The 18,047-nt window shown below is 36.9% G+C and overlaps 1 protein-coding gene across 4 annotated transcripts in view; it reads right to left on the bottom strand.

The window, feature by feature from the left end:
- The window catches only part of CFAP44 (cilia and flagella associated protein 44), a 35,343-nt gene that overhangs the window by 11,851 nt on the left and 5,445 nt on the right, over positions 1-18,047 (bottom strand). For 3 of the 4 annotated variants that reach the window (XM_015875526.2, XM_032447535.1, XM_015875541.2), the window contains exons 5-20: positions 17,741-17,903; positions 16,622-16,724; positions 16,122-16,338; positions 14,543-14,657; positions 13,867-14,031; positions 13,211-13,366; positions 12,774-12,821; positions 11,735-11,834; positions 10,469-10,563; positions 8,801-9,010; positions 7,794-7,904; positions 4,687-4,839; positions 3,147-3,362; positions 2,555-2,700; positions 1,769-2,039; positions 243-298 (exon numbers count right to left, since the gene is read on the bottom strand). In XM_015875526.2, the coding sequence (XP_015731012.1) occupies positions 243-298; positions 1,769-2,039; positions 2,555-2,700; positions 3,147-3,362; positions 4,687-4,839; positions 7,794-7,904; positions 8,801-9,010; positions 10,469-10,563; positions 11,735-11,834; positions 12,774-12,821; positions 13,211-13,366; positions 13,867-14,031; positions 14,543-14,657; positions 16,122-16,338; positions 16,622-16,724; positions 17,741-17,903 (2,325 nt within the window). Of the gene's footprint in view, positions 1-242; positions 299-1,768; positions 2,040-2,554; positions 2,701-3,146; positions 3,363-4,686; positions 4,840-7,793; positions 7,905-8,800; positions 9,011-10,468; positions 10,564-11,734; positions 11,835-12,773; positions 12,822-13,210; positions 13,367-13,866; positions 14,032-14,542; positions 14,658-16,121; positions 16,339-16,621; positions 16,725-17,740; positions 17,904-18,047 lie in introns of those variants that run through there. The other variant, XM_015875535.2, reaches the window with a different exon arrangement.

The following is an 18,047-nucleotide window of genomic DNA, read 5'->3' as shown; positions in this document are numbered from 1 at the left end:
CCTTGACCTTGTGTTATCTGAAGTTACCTAAGTCTCAGAGTAATATATTTGAATTATTTCCACAGAAAAGTAAAAGAAATTGAGGCAAAGCCTGAAAAATCTTTGTGCGTAATGAGGAAATGACCCAAACTGAGAGTGATCAACTCCTCCCTTCTCTTAACAGCCAGAAAGAGAAATGCAACCTGAAGAAAGAGCTGCTAATGCTTAGAAATCTCTTTCATCATTATTCAAGCATCTCTTACTTGTAAGCATTGGGATCCTCAATGTCTTCAGCAGCCTTCTCCTTCTCTAGACCCTTCTGAAATAAAAATGTCTTGCCTTTAAACAAACAATAATAATTTTAACAGACAATAAAGCTTTTACAAACATTAAGATAGAATTCCCATTGCTTCTCACAAAATCAAAAGAAATCTTCATGACCAATACTGCTATACTAGTCTTAAGTATCAGGTTGTATCATTTCAAGAACAAGAAACAATTTAGTTTACTTGGAAAAGAACAAGTGCAACTGAGTTCTTTGGAACTGAACACAAGTCCTATTTTCTTCCCATCAACATTAACCCTTACATCACTGCTTGTCCCAGCTTCACTGTTCCATAACATTTTTGGTTTTTCACTGCACAGACCACGCATTTATATATAATTCTCTTGTCCCCACTAACTGCCAGTCTGACAAGAGACATCCTATCCCAGGCTAATTCCAAGTTACAAGTGCAATTCATCTGGTTTTCTTCTGCTCACTGTGTAATGAGTTCCCAATTATTAGCTGTTAGGAATGACAGATGGACACTGCAGTCATACAAGCCTCATTTCCTTAGGAAATCATGCTTTAAGACAAGAGGGGGGTCTATCATTCTACAGTGAATGCAGTGGTTCTAAATTGGTCTGTAATTTAACTTGATTAGTTTCAGAGGACTTATATTCGATTCTCTAGGAATCTCATTAAGTCTAATTATGATGGAATTTAAAAAATCTTCCACATGATTTAAAACTCAAATGGATACTTAATGAAGATTTACTTTGATAAGCGAAAAAAAACCCCTATTAGGATGGTCATTAAGCAAGGTTGCTAGACTGCACAATAGCAATTAACCATAAAGACCTTTATATAGAGCTACTTATATATCCAGAATGCTAAAACTATATATATACTTTATAATTGCATATTAATTACTACTTGCAAAACTGAGGCTGTTAAGGCTCTGAGACCACAGGTTACAACCATATTGTATTGGCCATATTAATGGTACCAAAGGCATTGAGAAAATATACAATTGGCATTCTCCAGCAGTAATTTTGCAATCCCTATACAGAGCAGAATCATACTCTGCTGAAATAAAATCCGAGAGAGACATTAGGAATGCCATATCCTTGTGGGTTGTTTTTTTTATCATTCTAATTATGTCTGTGATTACACCTTCAAGTCAGAAAACGATAGTAGAATACTACATATGAACCACACATACTATTGTGTATTTGGAGAAAAACACTAAAGATTGAGAAGGAGCAATGCAATCATATCGCCTCTTTACTAGGAAAGAATTTGCAATAACTCTTCTTCCAAGAAACCTTAGCTTTTGCTATGAAAGATCTATGATGCCAAGTTATTGAACTGGATTTTAGCCGTCTGCTGTAGCTTTATTGTAACTAGGCCTAATTCACTGAAATAAGGTAACAGGGCGTTGATTCAGAATTGTTCTGGAACTGGGGCTGCAACAATCCATATGATAAAAACTAGAGTTTGGGGGATTTTCATTTAGTGACTTACCCTAGGAGGAGGGATTTTGGCTTTTAACTCTTCCTGAACATCCTCTGGAGACAAGATGTTGAAGGTAAAAATGTTTCCATCTCCACCACAGGTAATCAGAAACCTATCATCATAACTACAGCAGATCCCCCGGATCTGGCCATAATCATTGTCATGTACACTGAACGACCAGTATGCCTTCAGGGAATTTACTGAGAGGTCGTTATCTTGGAGAGGATAAACACGCAGGGCACCATTCTGCATCCCACAGAACATCAGTTGTCTGCTGGTACTGTCAAATAATAAACCAGAAACAGTAATACAATGTAACTTTGAGTACTGTGTTCAGTTTTGGGCTCCTCACTACATGAAAGACATTGAGGCCCTGGAACTTGTCCAGAGAAGGGCAGTGAAACTTGTGAGGGCTCTGGAGCACAAGTCTTATGAGGAGCAGCTGAGGGAGCTGGGATTATTTAGCCTGAAGAAGGGGAGGCTCAGGTGAGACCTCATTGCATTGCATTGGAGGTTGTGATGAGGAGGGGCTTGGCCTCTTCTCCCAGGCAACAAACAGGACCCGAGGAAAAGGCCGCAAGTTGTATCAGAGGAGGTTCAGACTGGACATAAGAAGGAATTTAGTTCTCCAGTAAGCATTAAGTGAAAACTGGTGCCAGAATAACAAGGAAGAGTTCTTGTATGCTTGAACTGACCCACAATTAAAAAGGGACCAAGTAGCGTACACTCCTCCTTTTCAAGTTCGGTTTCATCAAGCTTGATACCAAAGTTATCTTTTATATTAAACTGTTTTACCAGAAGTAGATATGGTGGATGGGGTTGTCATCAGTGTTCTCAATAGGAATCACTTCATAAGGTTCATCTTGCCTATTTTCAGGGTCTTCTTGTTGCTCATTTGAGGAGAACGCACAGTGATAAAGAAAACCTGAATCGTATCCACCCTGAAGTGAATGAACATAAAGAAACAGTAACAAAAGAACACAGAAACAGCTGGATGCAATTTTCTGAATAATATTTTTCTATCTTAAGGATAGCTTAAAAACACATCTATATAGCCACAGAGAAAATCTATAATTACAATTGGCATCACAATTCAGCCTATCAATATGTTAAGATTCTACTTTCTACTAAAAAGGGAACAGGTTAGACTTTTTGCCCATTCAGGTGTCATGAAGAAGAACACTAACTGAAAAAAATTCTGAATTGGACTAACGCTACTGGTTTACTTCAAAAAGATCATTGAAACCTTCAACTACGATGAAAATTCTGTATTCTAGAGACAGCAGGTTTCAAATAATAAATTTCTGAAGACGCTCAGATTGGAGTGGAATGTTGTCATATCTTGCAATCCAAGCAATTTTAAAAAAAAAACAACAAAAAGATTTACCAAGGAAAGCCAAAATTTCCCAGGTGCTGAATAAAACCCACAGAGAATAGGGCTGGGCTCCTCTGGTATGTAGATTGCTGGCAATGGCTCCTCTTCTTCTTCTTCAGGTTCTTCTTCCACTTCCTGTCCCATCTGCTGTAGCTGTATTCTCCTTTCAAGTTTTGCTTTTTCCTTCTCTTGCTTTTCTTTCTCTCTCCGTGCAATCTCTTCTTCCAGCTATTGCAACAAGCAGTGAAACATAGAGACACGAAACCAATGTAATTCATGAATTACTGACTGAAGTATTCTCTTAAACAAAATTCAAGGTGGTTCTGGCATTACATACACAGAATATCCAGAGAAATCACTTTTCCTTCAGCTAAGCAGAAATTAACCAGACCTCATGGGAAATGCCCATTTCCCTCCTCCAAAGTGTTTAAATTATAGTCCTTGAAAACAGAAGCCATTCTTCATAAGAAGCAGACTTCAGCATTTCCTCAGAGAGATTATTCCCAATATAATCACGATTAGTACACTACTTAGGCAGAAATCTTCCTGGAAAGGATAAAAACTGCCTGGAAAGCTGAAGTCAGATTTTCAGGTTCTAATATGTCACTGATGTACATACAGGAAAAGAGAGAAGCTGTAATGGACTTGACTTCTTAAACTGAAGGGAGGATACACAAAACCTTTAGAGCATCCTTTCCACTCAAGCTACCTTGAGCAAAAACAAATAACAAACATTCTCTAGAACAGCTTTTTCCTAAGAAAATATTTGATAGAACATCATAGAGAAATGACTGGAAAGTGTCTCTAAAGATTGTTCTTTTGCCCCAGAACAGCATCAATTAAACCTTAAGTATTATGTGTTGATGTTTGTCTAATCTACACTTATAAATCTCCTGCTATGGTGATTCTATGCCCTATGTAAATTATTTCAGTGCTTCACCATCCTTGTTACATCTTTCCTTACATATTATCTAAAACATTTGTTTTGGAACTTATTAATTATTGATCTATTCTCTCAGAGGAATGAGATGACAATGTTTTCTATTTTCCTAAGACTTACTGTGTCATATATATGTGTATAAATTTATGTTCACATTGTTCTGTTTTGACTTAAACAAACAGACAAAACCACAAAAAACTCTGCACACAATACATGCAATCTTTTCATAGACATGTATGCTACTTTTGTGGTTATTAATGTGAGAAAACCACTACAGAATCTTTATCCTGAATGCTGACATCCTTCTAGTCATAACAAGAAATGAGGCTTTGTCTGACATTCAGTAATGCACTGACCAGAATACAGAAGCAGTGAACAGTGAAAGTAGAGAAATCGCTGGTTAAGAGCAGAACCAGATAGAGTGCTAAAATAATGGTGGACTGAACGCTGGACTGAAAAACTACTGACAACTACTTGACAAACTACTTGAAATTTCAAACGTTGAAATGGATTCCACCTTGCCTTCTCTTTGATACAGAGAGTAGAAGCTCTTGGAGGAAGCTTTGTCCCCAGAACATAAATATGAAATTCCTCCAAAGGAGACTTCTTTACCTTGATTCGGGATTTAATGCTATAAAAACGAAAGTACTGTATTGGCAGGTTTTTTAGATGGTAGGTGGATGCTGTAACCTCTTCCTCGGGGAGAGGGGCAGGAACTTGGAGAGCATATCCGTTTTCACAAAGGATGAGAAGCATGCTTTTCTCCTACACAAAAACACAAAAAATACAAGTATGGGACAGATGTATGAATGGAATTGAGAGAAATGTGGAAAAATTAGTAAGTAGATGAACTTTCTTAAAGACAAACTCCACTCAGGAGGCATTAACTCTTAACTGTGTTGTTATTTGATTGTATAGTTTCATACAGATACCAGAAATCAGTTAACTTCTCCTATAGGAGGGCTGTTCTGAAAACAGTGCCTCCTATCTTATTACTTTCATGGCATGGCAATAGAGGTAGAGCCTTCTCGCCAATATTCCCTTACATTTTCTTTCTGTTGCTGTGGGGTCTGATGTGGAAGTGTAGATGAAGCAAAGGTGTGAAACTGAATTCCTACATGAGGAAAAAATGGCACCCACTGGCATTCCTTGACACTCAATGAACATTTATGGAGACCAAACACTGAATGTGAGTACAGTGAGGCAATGAGCAGTGCATTTTTACACTGGTGACATCAACATGAAAGATAAGCCATATTCTGGATGACCATGCACAACTGTCACATCATGAAATGAAGAGCATCTCGATTAGCTCATCTGTGAGAATCAGAGCATTATAATCAGGGAACTACGTACAGAGCTGAATATCAGCTTCAGTATGTTGGAAATATTTGTATGCTCACACTGCAACAGACAGAAAACTATATGCAAACTTGTCAGGACCTACTGAACCAATGTGAGGTTGAAGGTGACACTGCATGATTACCAGTGATGAGACGTGGTGCCACCACTACAGCCTGGAGTCAAAATGGCAGTTCATGGAATGGTGACATGAATTCCCCATGAAAGAAAAAGTTCAAGATGCAACCCTCAGCTGATAAAGTCATGTGCACTCTCTTTTGGGATAGCAAAGAGATCATCCTCCTGGATTTCCTGGAACCCAGATGTATTCAAAACTGTTAATCACAGCCTGAACCTCTGATTAACCATCTGAGGCAAGTGTCGGGTCAGCTGTGGGAGCACAGGTGAAGGTATTTCAGTGTGCTCCTGGAAGGGGTGGAGCTTGACTCCATCTCTCCCCGATTTCATTTAAGGGCTGACCACCACTAAAGCAGCATCTCTTTCTGGAGAATGCCTTTTTGTGGAGTTCTGGTGACAAGTCTCAACATTTTTTTCTGTGACTGAACGCTTCAGAGTTGGTGAGTTTTTTCTATAGATAACCTCTGGCTCTCTATTTATAGCTTTTCTTGTACTGTTCCAACTGTATATTATTATTCTTGTGTTTTTCCAACTGTATACCAGACAAGCCATCAACTCTGACTACTTCATTGTGAACAATGCTGTCATAGAGGCTATGAAACACTGGGTTGGTTCTGCTAGCGTAGATTTTTTTGTCTTCATTGCTGGTGAAAATGCATGGCTAATGGCAGTGACTATGTTGAAAAAGAGTGTTCATAGCTGAGAATTTGTTTTATCAGATAGTGTTACTATGCTTTTTCTATCTGTTATACATTCCATAGAAATAAATAGGAAATGGTATTTCTTTAGTTGACCGTGACCTTGACACATGTAACCCAGGAAAAACTAAGGAACTGAAAAAGTCCTTGCCTTATACAAAATGGTTAATATACTGAACACCACTAAGCTAGGAAGAATCATAATGTATTGGGAGTCAGAAAAATTTAAAGATAAATCTGGCCCAGAAGTTAGGAGCTGAGTTTTTGTTTTGAGATATGCTTGAAAATTTGCATGTTTCTAGGATTTTTTAAATCCCTTAATACTTTCAAGACTGGCTTGGGGATCTTGCCAAATGCTATTTAGCTTAAGTTTGTTCGCTTTTTTAATTGTTGGTACATGCTGATTCCCTTAAAATGCCAGGTCAGGGAGAATAGACAAGGAGAGAGTAATAATTGTTTAGTGTTTTGAGAATTTATAGTACAAGTGTATGTGTAGTTTTGATTTTCATAAGCTATCTGGTGAACAGAGAGGTTACCATCTGACCCAATATTAAAAACGTGCTAGGGGATATATTAGAGTTGTTATGGAAACCTTAATGAGGAATCAAATCTTCTATAATATCTCATCCTTAAAAACACATTTGTTAAACATATAGTATTTAATTACCATGGTGCTTATTTAAAGAGGAAATAAAACAAACAAAAAACAGTCTGTCTGAATTATGTTTAACAAGCACTCACATCCAGCATTGGAGACCTATTACTTGTAGTAAAAATTACCCAGAGGAATGCGAAAAACATGCAAATTCATGATGGGTACTTTTCTGGTTGTAAGAAGCATATTGTCCTAAAACAAAAGACCCAAAATGTAACCTTTTGACCAAAATCTGTCATTTCTGTGATAAGATAAAGATTGTACAAGAAAGAGCTCTTTTCCCAGTGCAGTTTTTATCTACTATCAAAAAACAAGCAATAATAGTTCAAGTTTGTCATTGTAAAGCATTATAATGCATGTTGGTGCCCACTTTGTCAGTATTAGATGTAGTGAATTATCTTCCCTCTAAATAACAATACTGGACCAACAAAAATTCATGTCACCACAATCACATCAAATTTCTGAAGTACTATCAAGAATCTGTTTTTTTGTGTCACTGAATGACAATGAATACTTGGCAAAAGTTCAGAGAAGCACACAAAAGTGTTATTAATGTGCTCTGAAAGTTTTGTCTACAACGACAAACGATTGTATTAATGTGGGCAAAAGGCACAGACTTGTTAGCTCAAGGCAGGACCTCAAGCCACAGAATTTTGTGTAATATTTTATCTATGTTTCTGTTCTTTATTATGCAAGGTCCAAAATTTATCCAAAGTAACTGAACTAGAGGTACAGCTACACTGTATCTATCTTTCATTCTGAAGGTGTGCAGGAAAAAGCAGCAAAACATCTTTTGCACTGTATATAGAGAATGTAGATAGAGTGATGGACCTTCACTGGTTTTCATTCCGACACAGCAGAGAAAAAGACAAGCATGCATTACTCACATGAGAAGGTGGAGACCACTGTAATGCCTGCACAGGCCCAGGGACGTGGATGAATCCAATTGGCTTGTATTCGTCTCCAACAGCAAAAAAGAAAACTGTTTTGTCTTTACTCTGATGGGTGGGGGAAAAAAGGGGAGGAAAAAAGAGATCATTACTGAATGAAGGCTGACAAAACAACTGAGCAGTTCGAAGTAATGTGTGAAACACATCCGTCAGATGTTCTTTGGCTAGATGAAGGGACTTGCAAGTGCCTTCAAACTTAGAATTGGATTTTCACGATTACAGTGTGGGGGGAATAATAATCCTGCCTAACTTCTTCTAGGCTGTTGAGTAGAGCTATAGGTCTCAGTTGTCCTTATGAGCCTCTCCTGGCATCTCAATTTATGCAACTTTTACCCATTGCTCCAGGAACTCACCTAAAGATTAGGCCCAGGTCATCAGCCCTAGCCTGAGCATGTCAGAGGCATACCCGTTCAAAGCCTTGTATTCTGATGCTCTCAAACTGTTGTCTGGATTTCCTGTTTTATCTCTGATGTGACTTGTTACCTGTTTCCAGTTTTCTGACTGGAAATCATTTCAAAGCCTAGCAGACACACTGACAAACTGATCAGTTGATCTTGTTCTAATGGAAAACAGTGTTGGGTATTTATTAGTATTCTGCCATGCTAGTGTACAAATGGATTTGCTTTTACTAGATGCAAGATACTACTAAACTAATTCAAAAATAAGCCAAATGCATCTTCAAAAGGGACTACAGAATTCACATTAAACAATCCAGTAATTAAAAGACTAAATGGTATATATTGCATTATTTCTTTCCTTGTGGAAACAAATTGTGTGCAAACAGATCCTTCTCTTCCCCTGGCAATACTGATAAGTACAAGAAGCAGTTGACAGCAATAACAGAAGTATAACTGCATTGTCAGTGACCAAAATTTGCCTTAACTCTTTAAATAATCTTGGAAGACGTTGCTTAATTAAAAATAAACAAAGGAAGTGATACATACCCCTGTGGCAAGGACATCTCCATTTTGTTCATATGCCAGGGCTGTAACTGCAGTAGTATGAGGTTTGAAAGCTTGTTTCAGATTTATTTCTGCATTTCCTGTTTTGGGCCGTCCTGCAAGAGGGGGCAGTCCTTTGGGATCATAAACTTCAATTATGCGGACAACACCATCTTTAAACCCCACAGCAATTAGACTTCCTGTTGGGTTTACCTTTGAGTGGAAGAATGAAGAAAAAAATCAGTGTACTTCAAGGAGTTTAGAATAATAATCTGTATGTCACGTGTTCTGCTGTTGACTTGTAACTCATCTTACATTTATGTGACAAGAGAAATTTTATTTATTCTTTCTAATACATTACCATAAAGGGAAGGGCAAGACTGAGTAAGGGTGGTGGTGAGGGGTGGTTAGATTGGTTCATTGGTTTGGGTTTTTTGTCTGCTGTTTTCATTCTACTTATTTATGACGTGCTTTGAGACTGGAAACATTGAAGATGTAGTTACAACTTATGAGGAACGGGTGGCTCATACTGATAGGCTTCTGTATCAGTATCTGCTTAAGGAGAAGATTTAGAATTAAAAGAATAATTATTTTACTATCCTGAATGTAATATTTGGCATTGAATGTGGGTATGACTTCTGGAGAGATGCGGGCATAAACTTGTCTGGCTAACCATGTAAAGTACAACTGTCAACAGGGACTCAAGATACCTACTTGAGATAGAAATATGAGGTTATGGAGACTTAAATAATTTGCCTTGAGGGTAATCCAATTGATAAAAATGTAGACAGACACTGACAGAGAAGAGTTACAGAAACAGTCTTGTGTTTTAGCTGGGTCTATCTGGACTCACAGATGTAGTTGCTAATAGCCATATACAGTAGCATCTTGAAATGATTTACAAGCTGAGTCAAATTCAGATACGTTGCAGACTGCACCATCATGTATATAATATTATGTACAGGCTGTAACAATATATACATTAATGTATGCTAGAAACCAGAATAGAATCAAAATTGTTATGTGGAGAGTTATTATTGTGGTGACATAATGAATGTTTTGGTCATCACCTAATAGAATCCCTGCAAGTCAGTGTAACTGGAATTACAGTTACAAGTGTCCTGTCTCAGTGCTGTCCTTGCCTTTGAAATCCAGCTAAAGCACTCCATAAATCTCCTTGCAGTGAAACCCACCAGGCTTGCTATGTTTCTTTAAGAACATAATTAGATACTATTTTAATTAAAATTAGTAAATATGTCTAAAAGTGATAGACTCCGCACTCTACAAATGATCATTTCTGGGAACAATTTTTTGATTAATTTCCAAATGTTTGTGGATTTTCCTGGCTGTCATTTTGAAGTGTGTTAACTAATTTATGTTAATTGATGATTATTCTGCTTGGATTCAACATAAGTTATTAGTCTATAAACTAACATTACTTGCTAGACTGCACACAGAGATCTGATTTTAAAATTCCACTAAGTTGGATACCTGACAACTCACAGTAAAATCAAACTGTGCACTGTATACATACATACTAATACAGTAAATTCCAGCATGGACTAAACAGTAACTTCTTTGATATTTTGCATCCTGAGGATTTTTTTTCTTGATGCTTGCAGACTTGTAGGTCCTTTATGAATTTTTGTTAACAAGTAAACAAAAACTTACAACATGAGGTGCCCATGTCAATGCTGTTCCTCCTTGTTTAAACTCCATATCTCTCAGTTGACTGTTGCTGACGATATCATAAATACGCACTGACCCTGCATGTAGAGGAAACAGCAGGAATTTATTTCTTATGATGTCACTTCCAGTTTAAGATTTATGGAGACACTGCTATTTACTTGAATGAAAAGCTGCATCCAAAGTTATTAATTTTTTTCTCTTTCAGTATCAAACATACACCTAGAAAGACGTAACTGCTGGTTAAAAAGTAGCATGGTGTTCATCAACTAAACGCAAGCTTACTTAGCTCTTTAACTCACTCCCATGAGTTGTTAGGGCTGAGAGGTGTAATAAGTCCCATGCTGACCAATGTGTGTAATTCTTGAGCAATTGCACAACTGTGGACTACTTTAAGGAAATTTGTACCATCAGCTTAGGACATGATACACTACTACCTGGAACTGCCTAGGGAGGAAAATATTTAAGTGGATGGAAATGGAAGATTTTCCAAAAAAATCCAGTTTCACTAGAGGTAGATTAGTAGACACATATGGGTTTGCATTAAATTCTATTCCAGCTGGTAAATATCCTAACTGCGATTTGCTCAACTGTTAGCCTGAAGGCAAACTTGCATGTATATCATATATCAAGACAAATGACAAGGTACAGCTGACAGTAATTGAGTTAAAGATCTTGTAGAATTTTCTAAGCATCTTTCAAATTATGGTAAGGATAACAGTAAGAGGCACAAATAGCAATATTTATATAACTTAAATTAATATCTGTAATTAACATGTTATCTGTTGTTGAGAGTGAGATAGCTATTGCTTTTTCTAAGAAAGCAACAAATGTTAATATTCACAATGACTTACATAATGGTAGAAATGTAAGGAATTCCTTACAAAACAGATCCCAACACCTATCAGTCTGGAGGCTTGAATATAAGCACTGTTACTCAAACCAAAGATTTCCTGCTGTTCCTTCAGAACAAAGAATTTACAAAGCTTCCCATTAAAAACTTTTCCAATTAAAATCTCAGTCCTTTAAGATTAGACAATCCTAAAGTATTACTTCAAAACTTTAATGACTTGTCCTAACTGTAAAAGAACTAATCTTGGGAATAACAGTTGTCTGTAAAGTGGTTTTTGAAGAGCAAATACACGATTTGTTCAAAACAAAATCATTCCAAATCAATCATCACTGTTCTGAAAAACAAACAAACCAACAAGGATTATGGTGTATACAAGAGCAAAGGAATAGTGTACTTACGGTCAAGAGCAGTGGTGGCCATAAGATACGTCACTGGTGAGACACTCATGGCCTCAATCCCTCCAGAGTGAAAGGTACAGAGGCACTGTGGATCACGGGTCTGCCATGTGAAACAGGAAAAACAGAAGCTTTGCTATATGCTGAAGCTGCACTTAGAGGTTATTACCAGCCATAGCTACAGTCAACCTTGGAAGATCTAGGCAAAATTTGAACAAGATTTGCCAGGCATGTGTTGTCTATATGCAACTTGTTTTTTTAAACTCAAATGTTCATGAGCAAACCAGTACAGAAACATTAAGTTGATTTAGAATGCCACCATTCTCAGTGTGAGAATAAAGGGAAATATAGCATACCCACTTCCATTAAGCACTTTCAAGCCTAGAATTAACACTTCTAGCGAAAAGCTGTTGCTCTAAAAGCAAAGGGAATACTGTCAAGCTGAGGGCTTGTAGTACCTGGGAAATTTTTTCATCATCCAAGGCATTCTATTTTTTGTTGTCTATACCTTATTTTTTTTTTATAGCATATTCTAATAATCCTTTCTAGTAATGAAATTCTTGAAACGTTATTTAGCTGTTTCCCTTCATCAAAAACACCTCCAACAATAATAATAGAAGTCAGCTGGATAAAACATACAAAGTGCATATGCTCTCCTTGTTTTTCCTAGTTCTTTATGTCATATGGGGTAACAGTAATGATTGCTTCAAGTACACCAACTGGACAGGAATTAGGAAGAATCTTTTGAACTCATTTCCTGCACACGTGCAACTTTTATTTCCAGTTTAAGATTATTTGAATTTGGCAGCTAGCACTTCAGGAAGCAAAAATCAATAATGGCTTTTGATTATAATGACAGTGAAGGATTATCAAAATATTATGGGAAAAAAGTAAGGAAAAGATTGTTTCAGTACTGGGGTTTTCAGCTCTGCAACTTCACTAAACAAATTTCATTGTAGATGCATCTCACATAGTTAAAGTGAGTTGCTATAAAGGAAATGAAGAAATTAAAAAAAAAAAAAAGAAAAGAAAAGAAACTTACCATGTGTGAAAAAGTCAAATCCAGCTTCCAGACCTTTCCATTGGCATCCTAAAGAAGCAAAACCAAAACAATGTGCAACCTAAATATTTTCAAACCTCAATGTGGAAGCAAAACTGCCCACAATAACTCCTTTAAAAGTTCCTTGGTGATTATCACTGTGACAATGAAATGACTGAAATGGTCATGTTGGTCTGACCAGACCTACCTATCAGTCCAGGGCTACAGAACTTGAATAATAAATTTTGATGCTCTCCTACTCTTATGTAGCTCTGCCTCTGCAAACCATAGGCTGGCATGTTACAACACAATAAATATAAATCCAAAAGATTGAATTCTACTGAAAAGAGATTAACCAATCTGTAAGGCCTTACTGCTTTTCATTAGCATCACATCTCTCATTCAGTTTCTCCACAATATGTACTTTGAATGCATCTTACCTGAGCGTACCAAAGGGGCTCTCCATTGTCATGAATTTTAGTGACAAAACTCAGACTGACATTCTTGCCAACACGAAGTTCATTCATAGGTTCCATCTCGAATAACCCTGTCTCATCCACAGTATCAGCAGCATCTATTACCTCAAAGTTCCATACCTTCAAATGGAAAACTGGGTCTTTCACAAGTGAAGACACCTCTTGTCCCCCCTAAAAATACAACTGCAGAATCCTTGATAACTGGCAGATGAAATCAGAAACTGGTATGAATAAGTAAACCATTTTGACCTTAATTTATAGAATTATGTGTTAACTTCATGATACCTAGTACTTTTTATTCTGATTGTTCCTCTATTTCACTGCATGTATCTCTGATATTTAATTATTTTTTGTATAAATAATCTAAGCATTAAAATAACCAGAAAAATAATTTCAACATTGTCATTGCTTATCCTTTGAAACAATACTTACCGTAACAAAATGTGTGTAAACACAACCTGTTTCAAACACATACACTTGTTCTCATCTAAAAATTAATTCTCAGAAAGCAACTGTAATGTAAAGATGTCTCCATAAATAAGCTCTGGTAAAGAAAACATGTGACATCTATGTGCTGATCATAGATTTGTATGCATAAAAGCAGAGCAAAAAAACCTCACCCGAATGAAGCCATCTTTTCCAACAGAGACAAGTTCTCCTTCATCCAGAATTATCTGGCTGACAGGGCCATTGTGACAAGGCTTGTGTCCAGGTCGACAGAGCTCTACTTTGATGAGGCCCCCTTCCCAAAGCAGAAAGTTGCCCCACTCAGCCCCTGAGATAACCTTCATTGTAAAGGGAGAGAAGCACACAAGCAACTTCACTTAACCATGCAGGAACATTGGTAAGAATCTGGTTAACTTTGTGGCTTTGTACTACAAAAGTATTAAACAGATAGCAACGCACAGGTATTTTCAACAGAAATTGTAAAGAAAGACAAGATTCAACTTTGAAGGAATATGACATCATTTACCTGCACTGAAATGACTGAAGATTGTGGCTAACATACTTTTCATTTCTTTACATGAGTATCTTTACTATGCTATAAGAGGAGTCTCAGCTCTAAGCCAATAGAGATCTTTTGTCTGGGATTTATAATATTAAATGTACTTTTCAATTATTACAAACCAAGCAATTTTCTTTGGCAAATTAATATCAATATTAGCTTATTAGAGCAGTGCACTGAGGGTCTAATTCCTGTCACTCAGAAGTAAATAGTAACTCTCCGACACTCAATAAGCTTTTCATCAAAACATGAGAAAGAATATAAAATCAATTGAACTTATTGTGACTCACCTTCCCATCGGGCAGCTCCACGTACCCTATAATGTCAGTCGCTGCTGTTTTTCCAAACCTACCCAGAGCTCCTTGTAACTTGAGACCAGTGAATGTGTGAGCCATTTTCCAGAACCTGAGTAAAGAAAACACATCCCTTTCTGATACAACATTTCCTTTGTACATTGTAATTCCATTTTGTTCACTTATTATTATTTTTCACAGGACACTTAGATATTTTTGTTAGTTTTTTAACGAGATAAAGCTTGGTAAGCACACAAACTTTCCCATATATTACCTCTAAGAAAAGCACGAGAGAATTTAACATAGGCAAAATGGAGGTTACACTATTATTTAAAACAAATAACTTAAATTAACAGCTATATCTTTCCAGATACAAGCCACACACATACTTACAGATGTCTGTTTTACTCTCGCTATCTCTATTGTATGATGTTCAACTTTGTAAATCCAAGGGACTAAGTCCTTCCCTAATTTTCATACAAATAACCCCACTGACTTGAGTGTGACTGTAAAATCTCAGTGAGCAGTTTTATCCTAGATCTTCACAGCTATTCCTAGACAATCATTGTATTTTATTTTGCAGTATAAAATATTGCTTTAAATTATTGTTTTACAGAAAAATTAACATATACTGCAATTAGGGATGGTACACTGTGCACGAAGTATTACATTTAAGTGCTGGAAATTGGGATTTGAGTTCTTTTGTGTTAAGAGTCATGTATATCTGTGTTATAAAGCTACGTCAGAGTTTATTCATAGTATCTTAGCTCAAAAGAAAGTTTACAAAAGAGATTTTAATCAGACTTCCATAAATAAGGTATTCTAAAGCACTCCCATCTTGGGTCTAAATAAGCAACTTCTTATCTCAGACCCATCTTACAACCAAATGATAGAGCCCATCTTAGATTTTGATCTGATTCCCCCATAAAATTCAAAGAAGTTTTATTTGTGTTGTCATTTTAAAAGTATCTATTACAATAGCATCTAAGCCATATCTTCAGCCTCAGCTGTGCTAACACTGAACTCTGGATAAACACATATCACAATGTTAGTCTCTGTCCCAAACAGTTTAAAGCTCACACTTGTTTTTTCATTGTAAAAAGGAACTGTAAACTTAGCATAGAATGGGAGTGTATAGAAGCACAGCTTTCGGATCAGTGGTTTCAGTGACTTTCTAGCCCATGACTTGGCGACCAGTTCTACTGCCTACCCAAACAGCAGCTGAGATCAATAAATCACAGGTAGAAAGCTGAGGAGGCATCAATGCTCCATTAACAGCTAGGAGACAAGTATGTATACATACTTTTTATTGACTCTCCACAGTGTTTGTTGGAATTACAAGAATGAAGTCAGTAGTACACATATGGAATGCCAAGCATCATCCCTTTTTGACAGCAAAGGTGTTTAAAAGACTTTGCTGACTAGCTGAAAGAGTTTTTGGCCTTGTGATCACAATGACAAGGTAAAATAGCATTCTCCAGTCAAGCGTGTTTGCTAATGATACATTCCTGCTAGTCATCATCTAGGCATTATGTCTTTAGAGCTGATACATATCAAACATAATTGGTAAACCTACCTGATGTGTCCTATTCCAACTGTAGTTAGCTGTTCTTCATTATCAGGAGAAAATGTGACCCTGTAAACATCCTGTGAAAAAGCTTTTGATCTTAACACAATCTTTTCTTGTTTCCAGTCCCAGATAGTCAACATGTAGTCAGGGCTGCTTCCAATACTGGCCAGCAGAGTGCCAGTATGGTTGAAATCACCAAAAACGTAGCCTTTATTTGTTCCACCTGGAGAAACATACCAATCCATACATGCATGGGAAAAATGAAGAAACAATAGGACAAAATGTTTAAGAGGAACTCAACATTCACAGAAGTTAGCTATTTCTACTAAATAAAAGCTTTCTCCAGACTCTCAATGAAAAAGCTGGAAATTGGTGTTTTCTATTCTGGCACGGAATACCAAAAACTTTTAATTCCTTATAAAGTTAAAGTGAGCTCCTGCTCCATCTACTGGGATCTACAAGCACTGCCTGTTTATGTAAAATGAAAATAGTACTTTTTACACTACCTCGTAGTATTCTGTAAGGTCTCAGTGAAGGATAATCGTAAATGATGAGGTTTGGCTTCTCTCCTTTTTCTCCCACTGCAAAGTACTGCTTAGTAGGGTGTGCCTTGAAAAGGAAAAGTTCAGTTTTATGGTGTAATGACACCTCTGTCTCCATTCTACTAGTGGAGGTATTGTACTTGCTCACTCATTAGTCAAAAGATGTTGCTGTAAATACCAAGTTGCATTTTTCAGTATGTTTTTTCCTGAACAATGACCAGTCTATTGCTCAATACCTGAATGAAGCCATTATATGCACACATTGGTAAAACTACTAGACACACAAAATAGGATTGTCACACATACTTACTTCAGAACCACGAGAAACTGTATAATAAACTCCTTTATCATGCATACTTTTACTTTTCCTACCTCACTCAACTCACTAGATGATCTTTCCACATACACCACCTGGCTCAGTGTTCATCTACACAGAAAGATGTAGAAAAGCCATCCTGAATTACATTTTTTTTCTGAAGATGGATAAATACACCACAATTCTCCATGAAAGGCTGCTTATATCAGCAGCACAGACTGAGGTTGGTGTATAGAAAGCCTTGCTTACACTGAGTACAACAGAGAGATGGCAGAGCTATTCATAGGGTAAGGTGCCTGAAAACCATATAAAGCATTTGAGATTTCAAGCTTTTCATAGGATTTTACTTAGAGTGAAACCAGATACTTTTCCTCTTCATTAATCTAGGCTGCCAACTTTCTAAATTTTAACTGCTGGCAAAACACTGTATCAGTATTAGCTTTGAGTGGGAGAGAGAGAGAAAAAAAAAAGAGAGAGCTGAAATGAGTACAATGAGTACTAATATTGAAATAAGAATGTAAATGATACTGAAATGAATCTCAGCCAGCACTTATCAGTCCTTTAAGTTACCTGGGCCTGAGACAAGTATGGAGATATTTGTGCTCTGTTGATTATAATGATAGATTGAGTTAGCCTGTTGCACTACACTCCTTTAATCAGTACCACACTTTCTTACATGCGCAGCTGTAGAAATCTCCCATTAGGCATCAAAGTGAACATTTTGCTTTATAAGAAGGTCTAAAATCCTAAAAGAAGAAAAGGCATACCACAATAAACCCAATTCCACCTCCACTGCTGCTCCGGAGATAACTTTGAGATTTAGTTTTCAGGTTCATAATCACCACTTGGTTTCCTGCTACATATAGTATGCTTTGGCCATCCAGCACCATCAGGTTTACACTTCTGATGCAGTCATATCCAAAGGAATATCTGAGAACAATTCAGTAAGGAAAAGGTTTGATGCTGTCTTTCAAGAATAGTTTACTAAATGGACAGAAATGCTTAAACCAAATACCGAATCCAGAGACTAGAAGTCTGACAGTAGGGAAGTTTTGTTCAATGCACAGGAAGGTA

Source organism: Coturnix japonica, chromosome 1 (assembly GCF_001577835.2).
Source record: "Coturnix japonica isolate 7356 chromosome 1, Coturnix japonica 2.1, whole genome shotgun sequence".
NCBI lineage: Eukaryota > Metazoa > Chordata > Aves > Galliformes > Phasianidae > Coturnix > Coturnix japonica.
Note: the sequence above shows the minus strand (reverse complement) of the source record. Positions and strands in the feature narration are given on the sequence as shown.